The sequence below is a fragment of the Xenopus laevis genome, chromosome 2L (genome assembly GCF_017654675.1).
Source record: "Xenopus laevis strain J_2021 chromosome 2L, Xenopus_laevis_v10.1, whole genome shotgun sequence".
Taxonomy (NCBI): domain Eukaryota; kingdom Metazoa; phylum Chordata; class Amphibia; order Anura; family Pipidae; genus Xenopus; species Xenopus laevis.
Genome location: NC_054373.1, coordinates 31,626,754 through 31,652,995, shown reverse-complemented (window position 1 = coordinate 31,652,995; position 26,242 = coordinate 31,626,754). Strand labels below are relative to the sequence as shown.

At 38.1% G+C, this 26,242-nt stretch overlaps 1 protein-coding gene across 1 annotated transcript in view; it reads left to right on the top strand.

Moving 5' to 3' along the window:
- The first annotated feature begins 294 nt into the window (after positions 1–294).
- The window catches only part of blmh.L (bleomycin hydrolase L homeolog), a 50,900-nt gene continuing 24,952 nt past the window's right edge, over positions 295–26,242 (top strand). The window contains exons 1-8 of the mRNA XM_018246086.2: positions 295–439; positions 4,451–4,648; positions 5,612–5,721; positions 6,965–7,106; positions 8,980–9,068; positions 10,175–10,267; positions 22,936–23,091; positions 24,704–24,862. Of these exons, the coding sequence (XP_018101575.1) occupies positions 430–439; positions 4,451–4,648; positions 5,612–5,721; positions 6,965–7,106; positions 8,980–9,068; positions 10,175–10,267; positions 22,936–23,091; positions 24,704–24,862 (957 nt within the window). The 5' untranslated portion in view covers positions 295–429. The remainder of the gene's footprint in view (positions 440–4,450; positions 4,649–5,611; positions 5,722–6,964; positions 7,107–8,979; positions 9,069–10,174; positions 10,268–22,935; positions 23,092–24,703; positions 24,863–26,242) is intronic.

Here is a 26,242-nt window from a genome sequence, read left to right as displayed (position 1 = left end):
TGCCATCGAAAGTCACTATTTAGTGGGCTGATTGGGCCTCCTGAAATGACAGGGCCTATTTTAATTCTCAGTCTGGACACTGACTCCACTTTAATTTCCCTTTTGACTTTGTTTTACCCTCGTCAGCACATTTGTACCGCGAGCATTATCAAAAATGATCAAAGTGAAGCCTAGAGCTTTACTGTTCATCCCCCTCAGCCCTCTTGTACCACACACAATTTACTTTTGAGGTACGGATCACGTGCCTCCTATTTTCTAGGCCGGCTGAGGACACGCCTCCCAGCCAATCATGACCCGCCTTTCACACAACCTGACCCATCACTTCCTGCGTCGCCCGGAAAGCTGTCAGGAGGTAGTGCGATTTGCCGGCACATTGTGCGAGAAGGATTTGACACTGAGCTGTTGTACCTGAGAGAAAGAGATTGTACAATGAGCGCTGGTAAGGGAGCGAGAACTGAAAAATACGGAGAGACCTTTGGGAATGGGGTGGGCTCATGTACTGTGATATTCGTGTCGCTTGTGCTGAGTCATGGGCGGAGAATATGAGGCAGGGGCGTGGCTTTTCTAAAAGGGGCGGGGCTGTAAGTATAATAAGGGGAATATAGGTTGTGTTGGAGTTGTATTTACGCTTTGCCTTGGTGGCGTTTGTTCACTAGTGACGTAACGATGAAGCTGTTTCCTGTGGGGCTAAATTATCCAACTGCATGCTGGGATTTGTAGTCCAGATCTTATTTACGTGTAACAGACGCCAAGTTTAGTGTTTCTCCTTCCAGCAGGAAAGCAATGATGTAGCATCAAAATGCATATACGTGTGTATGGTTCTTTAGTACCTTTATGGATACATTTAGATAAGAAGGGATTCAGTGTTGAGTGCAATGAATCCACAGTGGTTAACTTACCCAGAAAGAAGGGGGGGGTCCAGGTGCTCAAGCCCCACACCTTCAGTTCGGGGAGGCAAATATTGCAAAAAAGATAATTGGCTGGCCCATACCAAACCACACCCCTTGAGTTTGATATAGTTCAAAAGTATTTATTTATTAAGCAAAAAAACATCACAAGGCCTAGTCATAGGCAATGGCTATGACTAAGTGCCCCTAAGGCACGAAACGCGTTAGGCCTTGTGATGTTTTTTTGCTTAATAAATAAATACTTTTTAACTGCATCAAACTCAAGGAGTGTGGTTTGGTATGGGCCAGCCCAGTATCATCTTTTTTGCAACTTTATGGATAACCTTCCAGTAACCAGAACATGTTCCCATGGCCGCGTTGGGATTGCACAGGAGAGTTGGTAAAGGGCTTCACATGCCCCTAAAGGGGGGAAAAAAGTATTTGTTGAAAGAATTATAACATGGGCCTGAACCTGAGGTCTTGTATGCTTTCCTCAGTTCTTGTGTACTGTAACAAATACCCTTGGTTTAAAATGAATATATTAGAAATCACCTAGACCAGTATAAAAGCACTTGGTATGCAGCCTTATGAATTTATATGTTCATGGACCTCTGTGGTCTCACCTCTGTGGTCATGGACCACAGAGGTCCATGAACATATAAATTCATAAGGCTGCATACCAAGTGCTTTTATACTGGTCTAGGTGATTTCTAATATATTCATTTTAAACCAAGGGTATTTACAAACGTGTAAAGGGGTGGTTAACCTTTAAGTGAACTTTTAGAATGTTATATAGAAATTCTAATTCTAAGCAACTTTTCAATTGGCCTTCATTTTTTTTTATATAGTTTTTCAATTGTTTTCTGACTCTTTCAATCTTTCAGATGGGAGATGCTCTGTAAGGCTACACATTGATTGTTATTGCTACTTTTTATTAATCATTTTTTTTTTACTCAGGCCTCTCCTATTCATATGTCAGTCTCTCATTCAAATCAAGGTGTGGTTGTTAGGGTAATTGGACCCTGGTTGTTAGATATGTAATACCAATTATAATTATTTATATGATCATGTGATAGGAATCCCCCTGGCCTGTGCAGTTCATTACATCTATGGCCGGAAATACTATTCTAGGGAGCACTGTGCATCTATCTTCTACCCACTCCTTCCTCTTTTCTGCGGCCCTGGGATGTGCTTGTGCACAATAGAGCAAATTCTAGCTTTTAAAGGGGTTGCTCACTTTTGAGTTACCTTTTAGTATGATGTAGAGTGAAATTCTTAGACAATTTGCAATTGGTTTTCATTTTGTATTTGTGGATTTTGAGTTTTCTGGCTTTTTATTTAGCAGCTCTCCAGTTTGCAATTTTGGTATCTGGTTGCTAGGGTCCAAATGACCAAAGCAACAATACATTGATTTGAATAAGAGACTGGAATATGAATAGGAGAGGGCTTGAATACAAGATGAACAATAAAAAGTAGCAATACCTTTGTAGCTTTACAGAACATTTGTCTTTAGATGGAGTCAGTGACCCCCATTTCAAAGCCCAGAAGAGTCAGAAGATGAACACAAATCATTTAATAACTATAAAAAAATAACTAATGAACAATTACAAAGTTGTTTAAAATTGGCCATTCTATAACATACTTAAATTTAACTTAAAGGGCATGTAAAGTCTACAATAGAATTAGGCTAGAAATTATGTATTTTGTATACTAAATATAAACATGAACTTACTTCACCACAAGCCTAATCAAACAAATAATTTATGCTTTCAAAGTTGGCTACAGGGGGTCACCATCTTGTAACTTTGTTAAACATCTTTGCAAGACTAAGACTGTGCACATGCTCAGTGTGGTCTGGGCTGTTAGGGATCATCATAAACAAAGCTGCTTGAGTTCTGCATGGCTGGGAAGTAAGGCGGGGGCTCCCCCTGCTGTTCATAAGTATGATTGTTTCCCTGCTCAGCAGTTAGGGACCATCTGACAATTCCTATCCCCAGCAGTAAATGAAGGGAGAATTTCACTGCATACAGTCAGGTTTCTTATAAAAACGGTACACATTTTTTAATTAAGGTATATTGGAGATAGGTTTCTTTTTCATTAAAGAAAGTAAAAATGGGACTTTATTATTTTGCCTTTACATGCCCTTTAAAGGTGAACCACACCTTTAAACATTGATCATTCTGACCTCAAGTGCTCCCTGGGACAAATGAAAGTGTATCAGCACAAGGCTCTCTAGAATTATACCCTGGGCTGGTGGGATTTTGCCAGTAGTTTAGAGGAGCACTGGCCTGGGCTTTGATGTAAGCCTAACAAATTGGCACCCCACAGTTCTCCACACCCTTTCATACAATGATATATAGTTTTTCCTTAATATCAACTAGCCACTCTTTCCCAGGTACCATGGCCCAAAAAGTGCACAATTGGGCAGCTGCACATTCTGTCAGAGCCTTCACTGTTGTGATAGTAACTGGGAGCATGCGCATTGAAAGCAAATGGCAGTTCACAGGGTCACACGTGAGGAATATATTCGGACATGCCTCATTGAAATCTTTTAATTTTTGAAAGGTTTCTTTAAGGGAAAACTGTAATGGGAAAACATGTTGTGTGTCAGTTTCCCAGCTGTCCCAAGTCATGTGACATGTGCTCTGTTAAACTTCAATCACTCTTTACTGCTGTACTACAAGTTGGAGTGATATCACCCCTCCCTTTCCCCCCAGCAGCCTAACAGAACAATGGGAAGGTAACCAGATAGCAGCTCCCTAACACACGATAACAGCTCCCTGGTAGATCTAAGAACAGTACTCAATAGTAAAATCCAGGTTCCGCTGCAACGCATGCAGTTACATTGTGTAGGAGAAACAACAGCCTTTCAGAAAGCAGTTCCATATTGCAACACTGGCTCTTTCTGAAAGCGCATGACCAGGCAAAATGTCCTGAGATGGCTGCCTATACACCATTATTATAAATTTAAAAAAAAATCTACTTGCTGGTTCAGGAATGACATTTTATACACCATAAAAATCGTGACAGAAACCCTTTAACCCTTTAACCTACTGTATATAGATCCTTGCCCTGCCATATTTTAATTTTGGACCCACCCAACCCACCGAGTGGTATTCACTCAATGAAAATGTCGAAATAGATCAGTTTTATGCTGCTATATAAAAAAAACATTGGGCAAGTAACGAAACGCAAAGAGACCCTCCCATTTATTTTTAAGGGAATCCCCTACACTCCTTGATACACTTGCAAGTCAGACAGTTATTGTTGAAAATACATCAGCCTCTGTTCATTATTGGGAGTGCACCTATAGAACTGAATGGGTTTCGGGCTTCCCAAGTATTTTAGTGGATGAGCTGGAATACACCCAGAAGACAAAAGGTTTGGAATTGCACTTTGTGCAATTACCCTTACAGACTAATATTACATAACAGAAAGCTTAATTATGTTAGCTTTTAGAGCAAATACATACTCAATGAATTGCACACCACATTACATACATTAAACATTAGTTTTTAGGCACAACACTCCTTTTGACTTTGATTTACTTTGCTTCCTTCTAGGTTTAAGCTTAGAGAAAACATCATCTTTCAAGGAAAAACTGAAATCTGAACCCCAGTTCTTGCTGGCCCAAAATGTGGCAACATGTATCGATCCACTTGAAGTTTGTCTGCAGAGGCAGACTGTACAGGATACGGCACATGTTTTCCAGCACACCATCCCAGCAGAGGGTAAACCAGTTACGAACCAAAAGAACTCTGGTAAGCGATTTTGCTTTCAAAAAATCTAAATGCTGGCTAAAAAACGTTTTCATGGGACTAGGGTGCCATGTCCATTTTTTTATGCAGTTACAGAGGTTCTGCTTCCACCCACACAGCATGTACTTCTGTACTGTGCAGTTGCTGCTTCAGTACCCATTCCATCACTCCTGTAGTGGCAGAGTTTTCACCACATAAACACTGCAAAAAATTTTTTCAAAGCCACAAATATGAAATACAAATGAATGCAATTTATTCTGTATATGAAAATCAATTTTAATTTTGCCTTAAATTATCTTCTTGGCCTCCGAAAAGTTTATATTAATGTGGACGGGACATTTTATTTATCATGTGCGGTAAAATAGGTTGTTGGGTAAAGTACTCGCTTCTTACTGTGTGTTAGTAGAGTAATGCACACATATCTACAAGAATGTAAAGTATACCCTCAAATGTTTCTACAGTATTGTGGTTATCACGGGAACTTTTCGCATAGCTTTACTGTACTGTACACCTGGTGGATCCTGCTAACAAGCCTTCAGTGAACATAATACCATGTACCATTCTGTAAGGGCAATGGCACATAGATTTTTCACCCACATGCAACAAAATGCCACCAATGTACATATGTATTCTTATTGCTTCAAGTGATAGCAACATTTTGTGTCTGAGCACTACAGTATATTTTTTTCTAAGGAAAATTGTTCCCCAAACTACCTTCAGTCCAACAATACCTGCAGTTAGAGGACTGCTAGTGTGCTATGGAGCAAAGCTTTTTCCTTTCTTTATCCGTGGTCCATCGACCAGAAAAACGACTGTACAAATTGTGACTAATCATGCTTTGGCCTCTGGGCTGTTGGAGTGTTATTTAAGCTTATAATGTAGAATTGGAATCACAGCCTGAACTTTATTCCTGGCTGTTAAGCACCTAGACAACAAAAAATGCATACTCTGTTCTTTACCCTGCAGGAAGATGCTGGATTTTTTCCTGTTTGAATGTAATGAGACTTCCTTTTATGAAAAAGCTAAACATTGAAGAATTCGAATTCAGCCAGTCGTACCTGTTTTTCTGGGACAAGGTATGTTGTCAAGTTTGTGTCACTTTTTCAAGGTAATAGATTGCTTATAGTATTTTGATATGAAAGTTGTATGTATTTTATCTTATTAAGCTGGCCATAGATGTTGAGATTTTTAAAAGATCCGATCCTCATCGTGAGACCACGATTTTCTCAGAACGATCGTACGAATTGACCATCAACTAAAAAGACCAATTTGACAGGAAACAAAGGGGAGCTGCCTGCTTGGCCCTGCAAACATAGATAGATTGCACTGGGGCCGACAAATTTTTTGACCTGGCCAATCAAGATGTTCGATCGTTCGAATCCCACTAACCGCACAATAATTTCGAAGGATTGGTCGGACTTCCCTAAAATCGGTCGTTCGGCAAGAAGAATCGTTGCGTCTATGGGTAGATCTGTGAATAAATCTTGTTTGGACTGCAGAGACAAAGTCCTCCTGTGGGTGTCCTTAACCACTCATGCTCAGAACGTCAAGAAATCTCCTTTATCTTGAAATTGTAACTGTGACCTTTGGATGATCACTTTTAAGATCTATTGAACCCTTTGGCTCTAATTCTGGCCTTGATCACATGAACATGCTATTTTTTTGTAATGAACTTTTGAAACGAAAGTAGTGTGCTGCTCAGTACAAAAACACTCCTTCAAAACTTATGCATCTGTGTTATTGGCAACATTTTACCAAATATTAATATAACCACAAAATAGTGCCATGTGAAACCAACAGCTTCCACTAGAGGAAAGCCTGTGACCCAGTGTCACAGAATTTTTGGTGGCTGCAGTTAGCACTTGCTCTCTAAATGGCCCTCTCTGAAACAGGCAAAGGATGATACACTAATTGTATAATAAATGCCAAATAGATAATTGATCAGTAGAGAGATGCAGGTGAGAGCATTTGTGTTAGAACCCAGTTTGGAAAAGCTACTCACAGTCAGCAGTTTGCAAAATGCAGCTTGGGTGTCTTAACACGCCAAAATTCCTGATGCATCAACTAAATGGATAGGAATAATCTGTATCCATACTCTACAATCAGTCAAGCTTGTATATTTCTTAACTCAGCCATGCCTAAGGCTTCCTTCTGTTCTGATCCTGTATTCTTGTATTAGAGAATTCTTGCATTTTTCCAAGTACTGGTCAGCCATAAAAACATATAGATCTGAAATATCTCCTTGCAATAAGCAATTGGTTAAAGATTTTTAGTTTGTAATACTTCTGTAATAAACCCATGCCATTATCTGTCTTGCAGGTGGAGCGCTGTTATTATTTCCTTAATGCTTTTGTTGAGACAGTGCGTATGAATGAAACTATTGATGGAAGACTTATGCAGTTCCTCCTATCCAATCCTTGCAATGATGGAGGGCAGTGGGACATGCTAGTAAATCTGATTGGTAAGTATAGAAAGCTAATTTTGTTGCGCTTTTCATGTGGAATGAGCAACTTGCCTCCCTTTTGATCTTGAACTATAGTGTACTTAAACTATGCCATCAGTGAGGGAGGGGTTTAGTTGAAAAAATGTGTAGCGCAAAAGGTTTACCATCCAAGAAAATTTGTGCTGAAGCGGTGATTGCAAGGATTGCATCTGCTCTTAGGCCCCCAGGTCTTTGGCGTTCCCATGGGCACAAATTATTCGATTTCTTACTACAGTCAGAAGGGATCTATTTACAGTCCTAAGTGCAAGAAAATATGGAAACATATGGCTGGGAGCATGTATCCATGAGAAAGAAGTTCTAGGCATGTTTTGGGGTTAGCATTGCTGCCTTTCACTGCCAGGGTCCTAGGTTTAATTCCAGCTAGGGTTGCACCATCTGCTAGCAGTTTGTATGTTCATTATGTGTCTGCTTGTGTTCCCTTCCTGTATTCCAGTTGCCTCCTACATGTCAGAAACATATATGCAGGTCAAATTCCTGAGTTTGCATGTGTAGACATCTCTGTGGAAATGGTTGGTTTTTATAAATAAATAAAATTTATAAAGCTTAGATATTGAGCAGAGCAGAGGGCAAGAGAGAGAGGTTCCACAGGGAAATATTCCATTATTGGTCACCTTCTGACATCTAAGAATGGCATTCCCTGGTTTATTCTAATATCTGAAGAACTGAGGGGTCATTTATGCCCCTAGGGGGCACATGAGCACTACGGGCTTAAAGGAGAAGGAAAGCTACAGAGGCATTTTATTGCCAATAGATCAGGTGCAACAGTGCAAGCTAAAATGCTATATTAATTCTGTTCATACCTGAGTAAAAAGCACTAGTAGCTCTCTGTTTGTTTAGGATAGCAGCTGCAGTATTAGCTTGGTGTTTTCCCTGCTCACTTATAGCTCTGGGCTCAGATAACAGCAGAGAAGGTGGGGGGGGGGAAGAGGAGCAAACTGAGCATGGGGCAAGGAGGATTAAGCTGAAGGCAGGAAGTCTGATACAAAAGTCCATGTGTACACAATAGAAGGAAAGAAATGCAGTGTTTCTTTTGACAGAGGAGCAGCAGGGTTTACTGGTATATTTTGGTGGACCTTTCTGATAAGGCTTACTTAGTTTTACCCTGTCCTTCTCCTTTAAGAACTCTACAGGGCACTTTACACTGGATGTGCTGGATGAAATAGCCTTGCTCATTGAAGAGCATAGTGTCAGGGTGTAGCCCTGTCCTTAATGCACACCGACTTGTCTCCCCCACCCACCCTTAAGAACAACACAGGCCACACTCCACCTTAAAGGCAGTCTGCAGGTCCTTTGCAAATGAGACCTTTTGTCTATTATGTACAATATTAAGCCTCTCTGGCTATTACCCCTTCTGGCTACCTGTAAGGGAGTTAAACACATATAAGAGACGATAAGCAAACTATGGCCAGATACCCTGGGACATATTGGAAGCCCTCTTATTTAAGCTGAGCCTGTAGCAACTTTTGTAATTTAGGGGGCATATATAATATAACTGCATGTTAAAATTTACATTAGACAACTAGCAAAGTAAAAATAAATAAATAATCTTCAGCGGTGATACAAGTGACTTGGTCGCTTTGATTAGAGCTACCTACTTTAGTGTGATATTCAGCAGACCCTGTTGCAGTATTCCAGATACTCTCAGAAAGCATTAAACAGTTAAGTGCACTGTGAGTTATTGCTGTGCGTTCATGCACTGGTCGGTGTTTTGTTGTGGCTGTAGACCTGTACTGAACTTCTGATCTTTTGCAACACATGCAAATGTTATGAAAGAACACTGTACTTTTGAATATTGCTTTTGCTCTACAATTATATATCCTTTGTCTTTTAGAAAAATATGGTGTAATACCTAAGAAATGTTTCCCCGAATCACACACTGCAGAAGCTACTCGAAGAATGAATGACATTCTCAACCACAAGGTGACGCTATAGATTTGCTTTATGACTAACCTCTCCCAGTAATAGCCAGAGGTGTTAGAAAGTAAATTGTATAAATACTAAATCAAGTCTTAAATGCACCCAGAGAAATGTGTGTCTGGTTAGATATTAGAATTATTTGATAAGAAATGATAACATATAGAGAGCCCAGTTGAGTATAACAGGAGTCCAGATTTTGGTTCTAGTTTTTATTAAATTATCATACCATGGTAGACCATGTAATTTACATTTATTTCATTGAGAATAAACACATTCTCCAAGAAGGGTGATGTAATCGATCTGCGTGTGGGAAATGCTGATCTGCTGTAATATATGGGTCACCAGTAGTGATGTGCGGGCTGGACTGATACCTGTGGGTCGGGCTGACCTCCGCACACCACTTGCAGGGTAGGTTCAGGATGAGCTCTTCTGCCTGCTCTCCCCATCCACAACCTTAAACTTCTGGCTTCTGATTTTATAGACGAGTACTTGCCCCATCCCATAATTGCGGGTGTGCTTTGCTGTGCGTTGAGTTTTTCTCGACCCGCACATCACTAGTCACTAGCTCAAAATCTGTGTCCTAATTATTTGCCATTCATTTTAGCACTTGGAGAATGCAACATCTTGAGTTAGATCAGGTTTTGATGTCCAATATTTACCTGCTAGGTGTAAGTAGGGTGCTTGTACCGTGCCATGTAGCATGCTATTACACTGTGCTCAACAATTATTTTTTATCCATGCTTTAAAACAAATATTATAACAAACTTGCCTTTTAACAATTTACGCTTGTCTTTACAGCAAATCGCTTAGTTGCATCACAATGAATGGTAATTTTAGATTGCAGATATACATGCTCAGCATTTTTGATTGGCTGATGTGTGCTCTTATATGCAGAGCCAATCCTAGTGGTGATATTTTGACCCTACATCATCTGTGTTTCAACTTTGTTTCTACTAAGACTAGGCTTAGGGGAGAAGTATCTGTTTGTTATTGCCACATTCAGCAGCATAATTTAACATGCATGCAGACTCCAATCCAGATTGGTCTGGGTCAGTGATGACATGCTTTATTGTACCATTTATCTTTGCTAATTTTTTTCTTTCTTACAGATGAGAGAATACTGTCTGCGTCTAAGAAACATGGTTACAAGTTCCTGTACAAAGGAGGAAATTGCCACAGCTTTGGACACTATGATAGAGGAGGTATGTACAAAGGCTTACATCTTGCATTAACCACTTTGGATAGTACTACACTATGCTTCATAAATAACATTAATAAGAGGATGTGTGGAGGTTTTGGGAAAAATTTGCCTCTTGATGATGCCGGTCTTAGAAGTTGCAAAATATATTTAGTTATCTGTTGACTTCTCCCTGTCAGCAAATTCACTGACAGGCACAGCATCCACATTCACAGGGCAAAAAGTATCAATAAAGCACTTAAATGCCGTTTTTCCCATGGTGAACTTATGGCAGTTGAGAAAACGTACCATTTGCAACAAGCCTTACTGTTGATAAAAATTTGTTAATTTTACATTAACCTGTGTTAAACATTTTGCCTAATTGTTTACAGCTTTACACAATGGCAGTTAAAGGGAAAGAATACCCCCCTTTTGACACAAGCTCATTCAGTTCATACAGTATAAGGCAACCCATCCCATATCTTCTCTCACCATGTCCCTCTGATATCTAGAGAATTTGTGCACCACCCACTATTAGAAGTAGATGGACATGTCCAAGAATACATAATTTTACTATACAACAAAGTAAGGGAGGGAATGAATGACACTAAGAGCCTGAGGGGTTTGGGAACTGGTGGTTTTCCTGCTCATATTGTTTCATGTCCGTAAACATAATCGGACAGAGTCAGTGTATTAACAGGCAACAGCCACAAGAGAGCAGGTCAGGAGCAAAGAATAAACTATTCTTATATTTGTTTTTAAAGCCACCCAGAGCACACACATAGTTGTGCTATGGAAATTGTCATGGTGAAGTAACAAACATACTCTACATTCCTTCTAGTTTTGTCTGTAATCAGGAGCATTTAAGTGAAAAAAAAACTCAAAACAATTTAGATATAACAGATGCTTAACTTAAGCAGGAGGGCAAAAAGAAGGTCAATAGCTTCAGCTTCTTTCACTGCAAATTAAGTCTCTTTGCCACACCTATTTAAAGATCAGTGAAGGTTCTCCGAGCGATATTCGCTTTATCTGTGATTGTACCAACACGGACCAATAATTATAATACAAGTAAATGGAGGAGCAATTCATATGGTTTTGCCAGCAGGCCTGCCAAGCTGGAGATCATGCAAAGAAAAACACTGAAAATAGCCCTTGGGGGCCGTTGCTCTTAAGGTAACTGCTTTTTTGTTACCTCATCCATAAGGTTTTTTCTAAGTTGTGTCCCCAAATAGAATCTTGAACTTCCGAATCTTTTGGACTTCGCAGTCATAATGAATTCATAATTATCAGCATACTGTCACTTTAAATATATCTGTAGCCCAAAGAAAGGGGTTGTTTGGTTTCATTAAACAATCACGCTTTTTTAATAATTCACATATGGATTTGAAAATGTTTATTTCTAGTGATTAAAGAAAGCATTTACCCTAAACATCATTTGGGATTACTGAACTGTAAAACATGCTTTTAATTCTTCTTGACAAGCAAATCCAGATCTCCTTTGTGCAGAACAAAGGGCATTGTCAGAAACTCTACATTATACAATGTTAAATGGAGGCCTTCCTCAAAAATTTGATATAGAATTTTGTGAAAATGTCTTTAGTTCTGATAAATTCTTGATTGGACGAGCAGCTCCGGAGTTTTGTATCTGCAACTTTCTGTAATAGTCTCTGCAATTCTTTCTGTTCTAAGATCCAAGAAATATGTAAGACCGTGAATCTATGTAAGGGACTTTATTTCCAAAATTGTGTTAGTAAATACAGCAATTGCAATTATTTTAGAAAAAGGTTAAAGGGGGTGTTAACCTTCAAACACTTTTTTTCCAGTTCAGTTGTTTTCAGATTGTTCCCCAGAAATAAATACTTTTTTCAATTACTTTCCATTTTTTAAAATCTAAGTTTAATGTCCCTGTCTGGTGTTTGAGTCTGGCAGCTCAGTAATTCAGGTGCAGATTCTGAACTATTACAATTTTGCAACATTTTGTTGATGCATTTCTCAGCAGTATCTCTGGAGTATTAGCAACTATTCTATCAATTATAACAGCTGCCTGTAATGAAACCCAAGGATTCTGCACAGCAGGGACAAAGATAAGAAATGTATCAACTAAATATATTTAGAACAGTTTACAGAGTTCTAAAACCCCACCCATCCCAGAGCTGCTTTAGAACAGGGGTCCCCTTCCTTTTTTGGCCCAGGGACCAAAGAAGAGCCAAATTATTTTGCAAGGACCGATGGGGGGGTTCAGGACTGCCACGACCCGGCGGTTGGGAACGCAATCTTATGCAAAGTAAGATTTTTTTAAGAGCTTTTATAAACAACAGTATTCTACACAATCTGATATTTTTCCTTTCTACAGTGGTTGAGTATAACTAATGCATTATCACTGGAGGAACTAAGGTATTTTAGACATGAAATAGCTGGCAGTCTTTCAGGAGTGGCACAAGCAGTAGAGGTTGCATGAGTTCCAGTGGAGTAACTTTAAGGGCTGTACTTATTTTAAATTGGCGTTTCAGGTCATAGAAATTAGTAGTAGAGAAAGCATTTCTGTAGAAGACACCAGGCCCCAAAGGAGATCTTGGAGTTTGTATTAAGAGAAGACCTGGCTCTGCCACAATAGGACAGAATTGCCAAAACTGCCCCTTGTAAAGGACAGTTTTGACCTCAAACCATTATATTGTCATTAAATTCCTCAATATCCACTTAGGTATTACAATTTCAGAGGGCTTTCCAGGTTGTTAGCAAACCTAACTGCTCTTATTCACTTATTAAAATGACTTCATAAAAGAAGAGATTCCTCAAGATGGCCCTGGATGTCACTCAAGCCAGTAGTGCTTCAACAAATAATTCAGAAACAGGTGCTCAAAAAAGCTTTAGCAGACACTAATGCAAAGCATGTTGTAGGCCTTTCCTTCCTCATGCACCCCTACCCACTTTTGTTTGAGTGCAGTCAGTCAGCAGATTGCCACATGAGCTATGTGCTGCTTGTTATTGATTCAGTATCCTTTATTTACATAGCACTGACATGTTTACGCAGCACTTGTAAATGTTCATCATTTACATCTGTCCCTGCCACAATGGAGCTTACAGTCTAAGGTCCCTATTACATTGACATAACACATACTAGGGTCAATTTCATCAGGAGCAAATTAACCTCCCTGTATGTTTTGAGTGTGGGAGGAAACCAGAGTAACCGGAGGAAACCCCAGCAGACCCGGAGAGGACATACGTTTTTGCATATGGTGCCCAGTTGGAAATTAAACTCTGGACCCCAACATGACAAGGCAGTAGTGTTAACCGATGAGCCCCCATGACGCTTATAACCATAGCTTTATTCACACTTCCTGGATTGTTTTACAGGATTTAAGAAATTTCACAGGCTGTATAATCCTCTATTGTAACCCGTATATTATCTAGAGGTTCAGTAGAGTTCAAAGAGCATTCTACCTGATAGCCAAATATTTAGGATTTTAGATTGAACTTCATTCTGGAAAAAATAAGAAAAACAAACTATGGGATCTACAATGCAAAACTCTTTAACGAAAAATCCATCATCAGTTCTCTTTTCCCCAAAGAACCATATTGTCTTCACATCGACAAAATGCTTATTTACATACCCAGCAGTTCTTCTTGTTAAGGAATGGCAAAATAATTGAATGTTTTGTGCCTGTCTGCTGAAATAGAAGGCAGGAGCAGCGACCAGATTTGCAAACATATGTATAAGGAATCTGTCCATAGCAGTAAGAATGTTCACTGCTTTCACTCAGGATTGTTCAGCCTGACTCTAAATTTATTAGTGAAACATGGGGTCCAGTCAGGAATGACAATAAGGACAGTATTGGAAAAGTTTGGGATCAAATCCAAATTGCTAAAAAGCCTTTGTAGATTTATTCTTTGAATAATAGAGGCCAGAACATTTCTTGCTCTCGTATGTATCTCGCTTAAGAGATACATACGAGATTTTCCTTTTGAAAGCAATATTTGTAAGTCTCTTTCTACTCTCTGCTGGGTCTGACTTTTAAACAATACAGCAGAAGACAGCTAATTAAAAATGACCATACACAGAGCGATTCCATGTGATATCCAACTGGGCCAAACTGATACCTTATGATGGGTCAGTAAACAGTATGGCCACCTTTCTTATGTTCTGTTTGTCTAGACCAAAAGTCCAAATTATTGGAACGGCAACAAATTAAGAGGAGCTGCTGCTCCTCTTTTTTTTTTAGCTGCAGATGCACTGGCCAACATGGTGCATTGACAGATGAAATAATCAAACCTGCCCAGTTAACACAACAACTAATATCCATAGAACATAGTTATTGTTCAGGATTGTTGAGTCATCATACACGTAAGATCTGTAAAGGAGTATCCGTTGCTTTGTGGGAATTGAAGTATTGGCTGGAGGAGGTCCCCAACCTTTTGTACCCATTAGTCACATTCTAATGTAGAAACCCTAGAGAAGCAACACCAGTCTGAATAAAGGGGTTGCTAAATAAGTACTCGCTCCAGAGTTTTTAAAGCAGAGGGGGTCATCCGTATTTAAGTACATAACCGTGCTGTATAAATAAGTGTATGCTTATTTTATATCTGTAAACCTATATTTTTAGAGCAATATCATATATTTATAAAGCTACAACATATGCCAAAGTGCTGTACAATAATCGGCTATATACATCCAAAGCAGACAAGCTTTACCACCTGCAATGTTCATATTTTAGCTCATAGAGTTTCTAGTAAGATGTTCCATATCTCTCTTCTCAGATCCATACTGAATTATGCAGTTTATATAAAACTGCTTGTAAGAAAAAAAAAAAGTCTCATTTAGAAATATGCCTTTGGCAAACGGCAAAACATGTCAATACATGTGGAGTCTGCAATTTCTGTTGCCTCTTTCACCTTTTCGTCAGTCCCAGAAGCAGACATGATGCGAGCTTGCAGCCAGTGAGTCTGCGAGTCTTGACAGCCAATCAAGGAGGTCACATGAAAACCATGTACATACAACAAACACCCAACGTCTTCTAATGGCAGTTTTCATTTTTGTTCAAAAACAATTGTGTTTCTAGGATAAATTCCTCTTGAAACTGTACAGATTTAGTTAAAAAGCAGAAAAAGCCGTAGAAGAAAAAAAAAAGCCATCTTATTCTCCAATTAATTCATATTCTGGCAAAGAAGTTATAGTCTGTAGCGCCGATTGCCAGCTAAGAATGCAAAGAATCTACATGATGAAATATACACTGCTATCAAGTACTATAAGATTTAGGTGTATTTTCTTCTCAACAGATAGTTTCCTAGAAAACTGTTGGTCTGTTATCTAATTTGTTCTCGTGTGTTTTTTTCCATTTTGTGGGAGAGCCCACTGTTCTGTGTGCTGTCTAGGAGGAAAATAAATAGATTCTTATTCTTTCTATAAATAAAAGAAGCATGCACACTCAACATATGAGTATTCTATTAATCTTGACTGCAAATAAAATGTGTTGACTCAGTGAAATCATTTTGCTAAGACTACAGGTATGGGACCTGTTATCCAGAATGCTCGGGACCTGTGGTTTTTCGGATAACTGATCTTTCTAAAGTTTGGCTCTTCATACCTCAAAATCATGTAAGTTCAATAAACCCAATAGGCTGGTTTTGCCTCTAATATGGATCAACTATAGCTTAGTTTGGATCAAGTACAATGTACTTTTTATTATTACAGAGAGGAAGGAAATTTAAAATTTGGATTATTTGGATAAAATGTCTATGGGAGATGGCCTTTCTGTAATTACGCTCTTTCTCTATAACAGGTTTCCAGATAACTGATCCCATACCTGTACTCCTACCTTCAGTATGTTAGACTGAATTGTCAGTCTGTTGGCTTCCAGGCAAGACAAAATATTGAGTTATTGGGTTTTCTTTTATGGGCTTGTCTATTGATGACATGTCAGCTGGTCATACACAAATAGATTTGGATGTAACATTTGTTTACTTTAGCCTACATTGACCATTTCACACTATTGGGCTCAAAACAAACAGACTAGACAGCTGTAATCTACGGTTAGTGAAATTATTATTGGTTGGTCAGTTTTGATGCTCGAGTCAGCTGTTGAATGCAACTGAGAAGGTAAGAGCTGGGGACATGCAGCATTTAGGAATAGATCTATATTTAGATTGTCTGCAATCCTATAGTTTGTAAAGTTTACACTACAGTTATGGGGTAATTACTGTATGTATCACCTTAATATAGTGCAAAGTTTTACAAATTTTGATTTGGTGCTAGCAGGTATAGGTATGGGATTCGTTAACCTGTTATCCAGGAAGCTTCTTATTACGAGAAGCCTCGTAGGCTCCATCTTATCCTAATATTTCAAATTTTTAAAAATGATTCCTTTTTCCTTGTAATAATAAAACATTACCTTGTACTTGATACAAACAAAGATGTAGTAAATCCTTGTTGCAAGCAAAACCAGTCTATTGGGTTTATTTACTTTAAATTTAAATTATTTTCTAATAGACTTATGTTATGAAGAGCCAAATTACAGAAGGATCTGTTATCCTGGAAACCCCAGGTCCAAAGTATTCTGGAAAACAGGTGCCATGCCTGTACTCAAGAATGAATAAAAATATACCCAAAATATTTAAATTCAAAGGGGAAGTTAGCCCTTAATCCTTTTCTTGACAAGCTCACTCTCCGTTACTCCACTGGGTCACACACACTAAGCATACATTTTAACAATGCCAACGTCTGTGAAAATCAGGATAATGGTTTATGTACACAGTCCTTTATTTCAGTATATAAAAAAAGAACAGGGAAACATTCATGTGTTAGCAATAATGATACGCAGTGGCCATCTGGCCTTTAATGGATAAGAATATTGTCTCTGACCTTTCTCACGCTTTTCCGGTTCTTTATAGACCTATTTATGACCTAGATTGGCAAGGGAAAAATGATCTGCTGCAAATTTCTTAGAGAATGCAGCACCAAGGGTTCAGCATTGTGAGAGATGCCGTAGATTAGAACCCAGCAGCAATTCCTCTTAATTAGCCAGTGCCCTCTGACAAAGGAAGGGCTGTAATCTCTTCCACCACAACATTGGTATTGTTCATTTGGGAAAAAATAAGTGTATTTCTGGATTGTGCTTCTGACCTCTTGTACCTATACATCTAAATTTAGAAATGTAACTAATTTATGTCAACTTTAAAAGCATACATTAGCAATATCTGTTCCTGCCTGTGTGTATTTAATAAATATATATATATATATATATATATATATATATATATATATATATATATATATATATATCAAGAACACACAGTATATGTTCCACTATAAATAATGCATAATACATATATTTTGTTTTTGTGAACATAAATTCACAGATGCTGGCATAAAGTATGGCCTGCAGATATTTTGGGCGTTATTTATCAAAGGTCGAGTTTGTGAGGTTTTTTCTACATCGAATAAACTCACAACTCAAATAGTGCACTTATGCACTTATTTGTGTGATTTCATCCCAAAGTCCACCTGTGTGCCCAGTGATAGGAAGATGAAATTAAAGAGAACAGTAGGAGGCTTGAGTATGCATCTCACAATATTTCACAGCCCCAATATAAATTAAAACATGCATTTAACTCTATAAAGTTGTGCATGCCGTGTTAACAAAAATACATAAATTAGCAACAAGCTAAAATGCTTTTATAAATGCTCTTGATTATTGCTCACTTTTATTTGCACAATTGCTGGGATTAATTCAGAAAGAAGTGCTATATCTGTGCATAGATGTGTGCATGCATTGAGAGATGCTAATATAGAGGTGTCCAGACTGGCAATCTGTGAGTTCTGGCAAATGCCAGAGGAGCTGCTGTAAATAGCCATAGACACTCACTATTTATTAGGCTGGTGGGGGTTCTTTGGTCCTCTGTTTAGGCTGTTCGACCTCTGTGTAACTAAAATGCCAGGCCTTAATTACAGTCTCAGTCCCGACCTGATAGGTAGGGTGGGCTCTCGCTAAGGCAGTGATCAGGATAGACAAGTAAGAATTATCCTTGCAAGATACCAGTTTTCTGGCACCAGATGTTCTGTAATTGACGTCAGCAACAATTGTGCCATTTTTTTTTGTCTTTCAGAAATTTCACACACAACCCATTTGCCCTTGTTAACACAATATTTATTGACTGTAATCGCACAACTTCAGTTTCCTGTTCTGTGGGGCTTCAAAACGATCTCATGCATTCCACATTATCTGGATTTACATTCCCTACTTTGTCTGTTTACAGAAACGGTAGGGCCCTAACTTCCCCTTTGGACCTCCTATATCCCATGAAGAGAGTTCACACGTCATTTGTAAATCAGAAATTTGTACTATGCCCCGCACAGATATGCTTGTATCATTGAATTTGCGCAGAACTAGCTTCCTTTTTTAAATGATTAATGAACATCTTTGGTCTTCTAGACAATGCCCAACTGTTTAATGATTCAGATAGTTGTTGGATGGCTAAGATTCCGGAATTTGTAGATTGATAGCTGATGCATAGTGTATTAAATGAGAGTGTTCTTTCTATATCTACATGTGTTTATATATGGTACCTTGCAAAAGTATCCCTTGACTAAAAGAACTGAAACGTTAAACTAAATTTTTAAAATAACACTGTTTTTGTAAGAAAAAAGCAATAAACAAAAACAAATAAATACACTCGTATGAATTCAGTGCCCACATTTTGCACACTGTTCAGGATTTTTGATTTTGGCCCATTTTCTCAGGCAGATCTCCAGATTATTAAAACTATTTGGACGATGCCTGTGAACTTCAGATTTTAATCGTGCTACAGATTCTCATTTGGACAGAGATCAGAGCTTTGACCATAGTGTTGTAGGACACTCCAGTGTTAAATTGACCTTGTGTTAGAGATCATTGTCCTGCTGAAAGATGAACTCTTCCATTTTTTTAGCAGGCACAAAGAAAGTCTCTTGCCGTATATGCCTGTAATTTGCAACATTCAGTTTTCCTATTGCTACCAACATACTTTGCTGTTAATTTATTAAGAGAAAAAAAGTGGTAAAACCCCCCACTCTCTTTAATACAATATAAAAAAATAATAAACAACTTGTGAACACAATTAGTATGGGGTTGATTCGTAATTCGTGGTTGGTGTACAGAAGTTCATTAGTCAGTTAAAGTGCCAGTGCTTGAATAGTACAATCAATACACGTGACTGTAAAATGAATTACTTTTACTTCAACAGGTTAAATTGAATTAATGAAGTTGCTAAGTGTACCTGCTAGATAAATAGCAATTATTTTAAATTATCATTATAGACTTGAATTCATTAACATAAAGTGCTAGTGCACTACTACTTCATTTTCAAATGATGGTCTTGGACACATTGTTTTAACCTTTATACTTAATTAATTCACCTTTTAATTTATTACACTTGCACTAGCACTTTATATTAATGAATTCAAGTCTATAATGATAATTTAATATAATTGCTATTTATCTAGCAGGTACACTTAGCAATTTCATTAATTCAATTTAACCTATTATATTACAATCAAGGGTACAGTCTTCAAATGAATTAATTGATTATTCTTATTAAAAAATAAGTAATTCATTTTACAGTCACGGGTATTGATTGTACTATTCAAGCACTGGCACTTTAACTGACTAATGAACTTCTGTATACCAACTCACTAATTACGAATCAACCCCATACTAATTGTGTTCACAAGTTGTTTATTAATTTTTTATATTGTATTAATGAGAGTGGTGGGTTTTACCACTTTTTTTCTCTTAATAAATTAACTAATAGCAGTAAATTATACCTCCCTCTCTCTTAATGGTGAATTCTCTATAATAATAGCTCTCTCTTTTTCTTGTTTTGTAACATACTTTACTGTGTCACATTTACTTGCGTCGCACAAGTTTCTGTCATTGTTAGCCATAAAGCTCTGTCTTGATCTTAAATTTTATGCCAATCACCAGAGTTACTTTCACATTGTTCTTTATATTATATCAGTTGACCCATATGGTGGTAGTTGCATCATCCCATAGGGCTTCCTTTTATCGGCAAGGACTGGGCATCAAGTTGAAACATAAGGAATGTATGAAACAAATTACAGTAAAATTCAGAAAGATAACCTGTTTTGGTAGACTGAAACTGTAGTTTGGGGACAATCCATTTTTTAGCAGAACCGTGATCCCAAACACAAGACCAAAGTAACACTGGAGTAGCTCAAGAATTAAACGACCCAGCTAAACCTTCCATATACGTGGCACTATGGTGGTACACAAGTACCAGAATTATTGTAAGCAACCTAGAGCAAATCTATATTTTTGGGTAGAAAAATAGGCAAAATCGCTCACCATCAGTATGCAAGTTTACATATACGTGGCACTAAGGTGCTACACGAGTACCTGAATTATTTTAAGCAACCTAGAGCAAATCTATATTTTTGGGGAGAAAATAGACAAAATCTCTCACCATCAAAGTTTGTACAGGTATCCTTTATTATCTGGAAACCTGCTATAGATGGTTGTCTCCCATAGACTCCCAATTTATACAAATCCAATTTTTTCTCATTATTTCCTTTTTCTCCGGAATAATAAAACCTTACCTTGTACGTGATCCAAACTAAGATATAATTAATGCTTAGTGGAGGCGAAACCAGCCTATTGGGATTATTTAATACTTAAATTATGTTCTAGTAGATTTAAGGTATGAAGATCCAAATTACAGAAAGATCCATTATCTGGAAAACCCCAGGCCCCTAGCATTCTGGATAACGGGTACCATACCTGTACTCAAGAAGCAATAAAAATATACACATTCAAAAGAGCTGAACCTTTGATTTCTGTGGCAGTCAAATGATTACGTATATACTTATTGCAACAGCATATTTCTTTTTTATTTCTAGCATAAAATTAGAAAACGAATTTGTATTCTCAGTGCTTTGAAATATAACATTAGAGAGAGAGAGCCTCTCATTTTAGGAATTGGCTAGTGGTCTGAATTCTATATATACTGTGGGGAATTGCTCATAACAGCGGGTAGGCTCAGGTAAAACAGTTCTTACATAGGAGACAGGAGGCTCCTGCCTGGGGTTTATTGTTCAAACCAGACAAACTTAAATAGTCACAAGTTCTGTGTTATAACAGTAAACAAATAGCGAAAACCTCAGCGGTTTGCAGTTTTACAGAATGCAGAAAAAAACTCCTTATTGCTGTCAAAAGGCAGTCCCTCTTTGGGGTTCTAGTAGCATACACAGTTTAGTTCAAATAAATCACAGCGTGTTTTCAGAGCGTCTCTTTGACTCCCAGTTCAACCCCCCACTGCACAGCCAGGCTCCCTTGGACCTCGCCTGTCTTACCCTGGAGATTTGAAGAAGCCAATACCTCAGACTGGGTGCTATAAAACCTCCCATCATATACCACCACCCTACTGGGACAGAGCTCTTTGTCACAATAAGTACATGTAGCAGTGTCTGCAGCCTTCTTTAAGAGCACATGGGGCAAATTTACTTACCTCTGAAGTGGCACAAGTTTTGACTTCGCTGCACTTCGCCAGGCGTAGATTCACCAGGACTGCGCAAATTCACGAAGATCCGAAGTTCCGCACAAGTTACCGATCGTTTGCGAAGTTGCGCTAGCGATAGTACGATCAGCGGTTTGAAGTTACGCTAGCGAAGGCAAACTTGCATACGGCGTGCAGTTAAAGTACAATGGGCGTATATGCAGCAGCAAACACATTACACTACACAAGGCCAGGAAACCTTAATAAATGTATTCTAATGCCCTACACATGTGCCCACAGTATAGTTTAGGTTCCATATGTTATCAAATGTAGGGGGGGAAGGAGGGTACCCTAAAAAAAAATACCATCTTTTTCAGCCAGCGTTTTTTTGGGACTTAGAAACAATTTCAACTTTTTTTCAACCTTCCTTATCTACTCTATTGCACTTCACCTGGTCTGAGGTGGCGAAGTAAAATCTGGCACAAGAGGTACAGTTCACAAAAATCCGCAAGTTAGTGAATTAGCCTAGTTAAGTCCCTTCACCATAGCGCAACTTCGCTGGTGTAAGGGAGCGAAGTAGCGCTAGAGTAGGTCCACGTCGCTAGTGAATTCACGCCAGCACCCGTTAGTAAATCGGCAAAGTGGTAAAATGACGTCACGCTGGCGAATTTTCGCTAGCGTTAGCCACTTCCCCCTTTGCCCCATTGCTTCTTCCATTCTTCATGAGAGTTTTTCTATCTTTTGTTTCTTCTGTAAGAATTTAGGGATTTTAACTTTATTAATCTGCAGGGTTTTTCAGATAAATGTAAGCAAAGGAAGAGAAAATAAAGACACGTTTTTAAAATGAACTGTATAAATTAATGAAAATCATATCCAATGATGTGTATAAGAAAACTGCCCAGCACTTTTTAAATGTGCAGAAATTAAATCGATATGTTGAAAAGGGGGGTAATTTGACAATACTATTCACTGAAGAAATTAATTAAGCACTGTCTTATTATCATAAAATGACTATTAATGATTTCTGCTATTTTCATTTCCTTGTTTCTGAGACCAGACAATCAGGATGGTGTTTGTTAGGAATCTGCATCTTTCTTTATTGTTGTGTCATTTATTTAGAAAAAACAAATTGTAAATTGCCTCAACTTAGTACATGTATTTGAATTATTTCTGGTATTGCTGATAATCTTTTTGCCCTTGTTTTGCCAGGTGTACAGAGTGGTCAGTATATGCTTGGGGAGCCCTCCTGATACTATAACTTGGGAGTTCCGAGACAAGGAGAAAAACTTTTGCAAGATTGGACCTATAACACCCCAGGATTTTTACAAGAGCCATGTTAAACCTATTTTCAATGTGGAAGATAAGGTGAGTTAGTTCATTAGTGTTCCTATGTAGTTAGAAAATCTTTGTTGCACTTATATTGAGTTAGCTTTTCAAAGTAAACAATGCACTAATTTAGATTAGACTTGTGGTGGTTGCAATAAGACCCCCAATAATGTTATAATTCAAAAAAAGTGCAAGAAGCCAGTATGGGCACCACTCTAGCAAAGAGCATGTATGTCAGATGATAAATGTCCACTGTTCTACTAAGTACTTCCTAGATGACTGAAAGAAATTTTATAGAACAAGAGAAATAAAATTTTTGGGGAAGAGTTTCCAGTTCATCAGGCACCATCCAGTGATTACAATCAATAAATGTTACTGTTCTGCACATGCACAGGACAGCCTTTGGGACAATTGGGAAACAGCTGAAGATAACAGCAAGGCACCGGGCTAAGTAGTTTTGCCTTGGGCACCGACACTACTTGACCCGGCTTTGAGAAATACAATAACCTCTGACACTCTACTGTTGTTCAGGATTATGGATGGAGACTGCTTGGACATTACTACTTTTTTATTATTTGCTACAGTAAACCCATGCCTTTCATTTACACACGCTTTTGCATACAAAAATTGCACACTTAGATCAGACTCTAAGTGGCAGATTTATTAAGGGCCGAACTTAAAAATTCGAATTAGAAAAAAAATGTATGGTCCAAACTGTCAAATTAGACTAGTGAATTATCCAAACTCGATTAGAATTTTTTAAAAGATTGGATTTATCTATTCACCACCTAAAACTTGCCAAATTCATGTATAAGTCCAGCGACAAATTTGACATTCCAGTTTTTTTCGGAGAAAGAAACTCTATTCGAGTTTGGTAGAATTTGATTCGAAAATCGAGTTTTCGGGTCAGTAAAATTCCTCCGAGTTTTAGATATCTGATTTTTTTTAATAAATAACCCCCAATCAAATTTCAAGTAAAATCAAATTCATTCCATTTAAAAAAAAAAAAAACTTACATGAATTCGAAATTCGGCCCTTGATAAATCTGCCTCCCCATCAATAATATATGTCTACACTTTGTACTCTAGTAGTGGAAGTGTGCAGAGCGAAAAAGATCTGGGAAAGAACCACAACAAAACCTTTTTTCACTAGTATCTATTTTTATCATATTTCTGCTCCATTTGCTTCCTTTCATCTCCATTGGGAGACCTGCACTCCTGTTCTGTTACAATCTCCCCGAACTGCCTTCCCCTAACTTCGACTATAATGAAAAATCGCCAGCGGGATGGCACTCGTGGCGCTTCGTTTTACGAAGTCGCCAAAGTTGCCTCATGGGGAAACTTCGGGCGACTTCGGAAAAAGTGCCATCCCGCTGGTGATTTTTCATTATAGCTGGTGGGAAGGCAGTTCGGGGAAATTGACGCCCCGAAGAAGAGACGATTTGTCGCCGGGGCGACTAATCTCCCCCCCAATCTGCCCATGTGCCATTACCCTTAGGGACTGAAATCCGAGCTAGCAGTGATATTCTCCTTACATTAATACACAAACCAACATGTTCGCAGGAGAGGATATGAGTTCTGTATATTTTGAATCTTCTTGTATGCAGAATCATAAAAGATTTTTTTTTTTTTACGTTTTATTTCATTTTCAGATATGCCTTGTAAATGATCCTAGACCACAGAACAAATATGGAAAATTATACACTGTGCAGTTCCTGGGGAATATGGTGGGGGGCCGCAGAACTTTGTACAATAACCAGCCTATTGACATCTTAAAAAAACTGGCTGCGCTGTCTATTAAAGATGGAGAGGTAAGCATGAATTATGTATGAAATCACCAAAAAACATCATAACAGGCCTTCACAAACACTGTAATAATACATTTAACTATAGCAATATTGCTAGAAAGGCAAGAGTTTTGTGTACTTCCATTTACTGATATTTCCTCATATTGGTAAAAGGGGAAAGGAAGCTTAACTGTGTCAAATGAAAGGTGCCTACAGGACCAATTAGTCCTACAGTGACCCAAAATCTGAGTGATTTGTTATATAATTCATTATTATGTAATTCATAGTTCATATTTCAAGTAATTGAGCAAAGGTGTAGAATTAAAAACTGCGCTAAGGTAACAATCTGGGTAAAACAAATCACTTGTTATGTTTGGGTTAAGTATATAAATTATCAAATTAATCACAGTCATACAATCGATTACTCTTAATTCATTCTCCGTTACATCATTGGGGACTCATTAACCAGCACTTCAGCCCTTTTATATAATTAGTCATTTATTAAGTTTGTTACTTTCTTGTGAAACTTATCAGCCAGCAGTGCAACACTATAGTATTTTTATAAAGTGGTAGTTATCATGTAATTCACATGAGCGCTTGCACTTTAATATTGGTGAATCACAGTAATCAACATGGCAATTAATTGATTTATCAAAACACTAATTGGCTCACTGCCTTGGGGTTAATGCTGTACACTAAATGGATGGCAAATACAGCAGCAATTAAGGAAAATGAAACTCATGGGAAACTCATTTTAACTAAACCGCATACATTCCCCCCACTAAATACATGTTGGTTTTGGTGGTAAAAAAATGATTCAGTTTAGGGAATATTAAAGTCTTGATGAACCATTGCTATCCAAGCTGTTATGTCTCCGCGGTTTAGCCTGGGCCTATCCATTCCTCTATGACCTCTCTACAATATCTTCTTGCCTGTGAGAGATTGTGTGCCTTCACCTCTTAATCCAGGTGTCAGGGTTCAGTAGTATGTGCCTTAGCCTTGAAACAGACCGTTTTTTCGCCCCCAACACAAAACTGTAGTCATTATCTGATCCATTCTTTTTACCATATCTCTCTGCTTTGCCCTTGTTCCTTGTCCAAGTTTTGTACCCACCTCTACAAACTCCTAGTTCCCTCTCTCTTTTCCCACCACTTTACCTCTCTCTTTTTTTAAATGTGTTTAACCATTGTATACACTGATAAAAATGTTGTATTTTTTTTAAACAAGACACTTTTGGGGTTTTCCCCCCTTCGATTGCTTATGCAATGTTACATGATATAGAAGAGAGAATGTTAAGGTGTTTAAAATAAAATCAAGATGTATATTTTAGCATGTGCAGAACACATGTTAAAAATTCAGTCCTTGTTCTTATTTGAAAGTGTGTTATTACTTTAAAATCATTAC